At 37.0% G+C, this 5,549-nt stretch overlaps 1 protein-coding gene across 1 annotated transcript; it reads right to left on the bottom strand.

Moving 5' to 3' along the window:
* Positions 1-2,201: 2,201 nt before the first annotated feature.
* On the bottom strand, positions 2,202-5,110 carry LOC132165969 (indole-3-pyruvate monooxygenase YUCCA2-like). Its single transcript, XM_059576689.1, is given in 5 exon segments — positions 2,202-2,664; positions 2,666-2,826; positions 2,939-3,061; positions 3,273-3,521; positions 4,044-5,110. Coding segments are annotated over 5 exon segments (1,377 nt in total). The 5' UTR covers positions 4,728-5,110; the 3' UTR covers positions 2,202-2,504.
* Between the last annotated feature and the right edge of the window lie 439 nt (positions 5,111-5,549).

Here is a 5,549-nt window from a genome sequence, read left to right as displayed (position 1 = left end):
AGGAAAGTACATAAAGAAGTAGGTCTCATGTGCTATCTTGTGAGCCTTTTATAGGAGAGATTGGATGCTTTTTAGAATCTGAAAAGCTAGCAAGAAAATGATCAATACTAAACTAGCTGAAAATTAAAAGAAAAGTAAATGGGCCGAGGAAGAAAACAAATAAATGGATTGAGAATTGAGATAGATATAGGAGTACCCGATTCATTATAAGAAAAAATCTATATGAAACCCAATATAAGCTTTTCATGAAACAAAAAAGTAAATTTTTTATTTTGCTGCAGATTGTATGAGAGAGAGAGAGTGTGTGTCATAATTGCATGGCTCTTTTAAGAGACCCCTACTTGAAAAATTTGACAACTATTCCTTGTGAAATTGAAGAGAAATAATTGGAATATCACAATCTAACACAAAAGCCACCGTAGCGGTTTTGAAATTTTATCTTGAACTAATGGCAAATGGTCCTGGAAAAAAAAATGTAGAATTTTCAAACAGACAGTTACAGCAATAAATTTTAGGACCACGTACAATAAATGCAGTAAATATATCAATCGGATGGTCCAAATCCAAATCAATCAGCATGTGCACCGCCCAGTTGTACGTACACAGCAGGGAAAGCTGCGCCGGGGTGGCGACATGCAATGCCGGTGTGGCTATCACGTGCAATCTGGACCATCTACGTTGTCGCGGTAGGGCAACTGATCAAGGCTGTTGACGGCTTCACTCGTTGAGACCTTGAAAGACTAGTAAGCGATATTATTGGCAGGAGCTAGAAAATGGAATCATTTATGTTTTTTTTTTTTTTTTTTGATGGTTGTATTTAAAGCCCTAAAATAAAGAGATGATGTTGGTGGGAGAAAGGAGAAACATGCACCCAGCCCTAAAGAGAGCAACACTGTAAACATTATTTTAGAGTTTTTGTTTATTATTTAACCTTTTTTTCATTTCTTTGGAGTGGCATGAAGAAAAGAAATGGAAATCGTCGGCAGCCAAAGGAATTAAGGTGGCATTATGAGATATGATGGGCCAGGCAATTATTAGTAGGCCACGCTTGCTGGTCCTAAGTGCGATTTTACAAGTAGAAACTTCTTGATGTTGATATCTCTCTCTCTTTCTCTCTCTCTCTCTCTCTCTCTCTCTCTCTCTCCCCCAGTTTATTCTGAAACCAAAGATTCGATTTGTATGTTTTCATCAATTAACTCCATTCGGTCGGACCAAATCCCACCGAAAATAGATCATCGATATTCAATGCCCATTTGCATGGTAATATATATATTTCTGATTAAAATACAAGTTTACCAAATACGATCATTTATATTATATATATATATATATATATATATATATATATATATATATATATATAGTACAAGTGATGATGAGCAAAGATATGAAGTCAACAAACGCGTTACATCCATGAAGTAGCGATTCGGTAGATATGAAGATCTATGCTGAAAAGAAACGATCGCATGTCAATATGTCATATGTTTGCCAGCAACCTACCAAACCTGCCACAATTTATTCGAGGGCTTGACGAAAATGTGCATGTTAAATTGATCATGTACTAAGAAACTTTGTCATATATATATCCCTTTTTTCATAGCATTCATCTTTTTCACTAATTGGGAATGAATAAGACCTTCTTCATTGACAAATAAAACCTTGTCATAAATACATGAGACCCCATCCAAGTGTTGACAGGGGTTCAAGTTGTGGTGGAGATTGATGGATTTTTCAATTAATTAAAAAAAAATATGGTGGTCCGAGTTACTGATGAGGATATAGATATAAAAAAGGCCAAAGTGATAAGGCAATGAGAATTATAACGATTGATGGAATCCATACATTATGGAAAATTATTGAAAAGTTTATCTGCAAAGATTCAAAAGATAACCTGAGGGCCACTTCACTTCATCTTCATGGGAACTTTACAAGGACTAAATCATGATTTTTCTTTTCCTTTTCTTTCTGTTTCCCACACAATATATAATTGTCCCTACTTCGTAGTTCTTTCCTATATATATATTTGATTGTTCAGTAGATATAGATGTTTAGACGATGGTACGAGAGTTAATCCATTAGAGAACCAATAATACAAGTTGGAATAATTAATTGATGGAAACATCATATTTGTACTATATATACACATATTACAAATGCAATTAAAACAAAATGGTTTATATTCCATCACCATCGATCTACCACTACCACTAATTAACATTTACTGAAATATATATATATATATAGTAAAATACACTACACCCTCTATAGTTCAATACAAAGCTTATATGAACGTACGTACACCCTAAATTTTTAATTTAATTTTCCTAATCACACCTCTTCACCATTTCCAATGGTTCTAATAATCAACTATTTCCATCCAAAAATCATATTTAACGAAATTATAAAATTTCCTTTACCATCCCATCCTACAATTCCCAATTAAGGTCGGCCTAGTTTAATTTGTCCTAGGTTTTTTTTCTTTTCTTTTCTTTTCTTTTTCGTCCCTAAGCAAACGGGGAACCTTCTTTGGCGTGCGTAGCGATTGTGCTCAAGGCCCCATGGAAGTCCATACCTTGATGATCAATAAATCCCTCCTTTCCCAGAACTTCATAATTGCTGTGGTGGCGCACGAGCGAATGGCATGAAATGGGTGGCATCAGCTTTCCAGCGATGCTCTATATCTTCTGCAATTCTCCTTGCATCGATTGACGTGCCTAGAAGGCCACGTTTGGTAAAGCCCACAGCGTACAGCCCACATTCGCCTTTCCACCCATTTGGGAACCGTTCCCTAGGCAAACCATCTTTCTCGGAAAACATATCACCCTCCTGAGAACAAAATTTCAATCTCTCCTTTGTCATTTTTCTTCTTTCTTATGATCAAGATGGATGAATATGATGTTTTTATATATTAAATCTAACACGACGTAGTATAAATTACCTTTAACCAAGTTGGTACGTTACTTTTGTAACCCGTGGCTAAAATGATGGCATCGAAATTTTCTACCACCCCATCAGCAAACTCCACGGCGTGGTGTTTTAGTCGCTTTACTGCCTTGTATACCTACACAATAATGGAGGGGAGGGGTCAAAAATCCGTGCTTTTTTCTCTACTCAAATCTTTAAGGATGATGTTACAAAACAACATATATATTTATTTATTTCATGGTTAATTATGCATTAATCCGAGAGAAAGACCCGAAATGCTTTGCACGGTATTCAAAGTTTGAAACATCCCCGATTATAAAAATAATTTAAGGTACACAATTATGTACCTTAATGTTCCCGGCTTTGATCTTGGCGAGTGTTCCAACGTCCAAGACAGGTGTCTTGCCGGACTTGCTCTTGAGCTCAAGAGGGCCAAGCTTGGGGCGGTGGAGTCCTAATCGAGCGGTGTCGCCAAGCATGAAGCGTGACATTAGAAGCAAGAATTGATCCACAAGGCTCATGGGGAGCCACTTGAGCAAGCACATGGAGAGTCCAAAAGTTGATCTTCCCAGCATCTCTTGGGGCAAGACATGAACCTACAACATAAAAGAAAAAAAAAAAAATGTGGTTAATTAAAAGCCTAGAAAAAGGGGGCTAAAGATGAATCCCAAAAGGCTCGTGTTCAGTATGCTTCCATGTCATTTTTCCATACCTAAGAATCTGCAAACGCTGACACTCACTGTGGAATATTTTATTGAGAAGCTAGAATTTTTATACAAAAAAGAAAGTACATTAGACTGTATTCCCATAAGAGTTTGGGCTGCTGACAATATTTGCGCATGCCAACAAGTTCCAAGAATTAAAGTTATAGAAGAATCACATCTCTTCTCCTAAAAAGTTCTTTATGTAAACTACCATTATACGTTTGCTATCAAGCTAATTAATTAAGTCAAACTCTAGTTAACTGAATTCAATTAAGTCAAACTCTAGTTAACTGAATTCAAAATTTCAAATATCCAGCAGAAAAAAGAGTTAAGTGATTATGTTTAGGTTATTTGAAAAATATAAAATTTTGAATAAACCAATAGCCTACTTTCCTTTCTTAATAAGAAAATTACCGAATCTCTAACGACGAGGGAGGGGCGAGCATTATAGTTGCAGAGATCCAAGCAAACTTCCATGCCAGAATTCCCACATCCGACCACCAAAACACTCTTTTCACTGAACATATCTCCGCTCTTGTACGCGCTGGTGTGCACAATAGGGCCACCGAATTCATTCATTCCCTCAATTTGCGGCACCACATTCTCCGCATTCTCTCCGGTTGCGACAATCAGCCACTGCGACACGTACTCTGCTTCCTCGTTTTTCAAGCCCCTCGTCTTGACCTTCCAAAGCGCGCAGCGTTGGTCGAGCTCCGCGCTCACCACTGTTTGGTTGAATACAGGGTTTATGTCGAAACGGTCGGCGTAGGCCGTTAAGTAGGCGAGAAATTGTTGTTTTGTTGGGTAGGTGGGGAAATTGTCGGGAAATGGCATGAGAGGGAGCTCGCAGAACTGCTTTGGGAGGTGGAGCCGGAGGCGGTCGTACGTCTTTTGCTGCCATAAGGAGGCTATGCAATCGGCTCTCTCCAGGATTAGGCTTTGAATGCCTCTTTGTTTTAGACAAGCGGCTGCAGCCAAACCTGATGGGCCAGCTCCGACGATGACAGGCCCAGGAAACCATATGCACCTTGGTTTAGCCATCTTCTCCCCCAGAGGATCATGGACTCTTTTGCCTTCCAATTCTCTCAAGTAGTCCATAAACAGGTCTGTGTATATAAGCCAAAGGAGGAAAATGGTTGCAAAAGATTAATCAAACTTGCGGTGCTTCTGAGCTTGGAGAGTTCATGCAAAAGAAGAAAACTGAAGATAATACATAGTTTTGAAAGAGATCGAATTGAAACACTTTTTTTGACATGAAAGAGAGCTCATCAGGAATATTTCGGCTAGGGGTTATTTGGCGGAGATTTGAGGCAGGGTTTAATTAATCTTACCGAAAAAATCTGGGGTGATTTCTGGAAATATGGAATGGAGAGGGTGTTATCCACACTTTTATGAAATGTGGGTTTGATCTTTTGGCTTTGGTTTTTTTGTTGAATGGAGGAGGAAACGGGGAGCCAGAAGAAGGTCTTTTGCTTTCGCACAGAAAGAAAGAGGTAACTTCACTATGCCACTGCAGTGGGCTACGATATAATATAGCCTTTTTATGTTCAAAAGGTATTAAAATAGTTCTCCAAAATATCAAAATGTATCAAAAAGACCACTTATTTTTATATTCCTATAATACCCTATTCTATTAACAAATAAAATCATAAAATAATTGAAAAAATAAATAAATAAATAATTTTTTTTTATATAAAAAAAAAAAAAACAATCCGCGAATAAAAACAAAAAAAAAAAAGTTTTTTGGAATAAATAATTAGTTACTGTAGTTGGCTTAAATTACAAATTGTTTTATGCCGTATTAAAGTAAAATCAAAGGTACGGTTCTTTCTTGAGATATTCAAAAAAAAAAAAAAATACTAAAGTAGGCCATCAAACTACCAAATTGATTTTACTTTAATACGACATGAAGCAATTTGT

The sequence above is a fragment of the Corylus avellana genome, chromosome ca11 (assembly GCF_901000735.1).
Source record: "Corylus avellana chromosome ca11, CavTom2PMs-1.0".
Taxonomy (NCBI): Eukaryota; Viridiplantae; Streptophyta; class Magnoliopsida; order Fagales; family Betulaceae; genus Corylus; species Corylus avellana.
The sequence above is the reverse complement of the archived record's forward strand: the minus strand, read 5'-3'. Positions and strand labels throughout refer to the sequence as shown.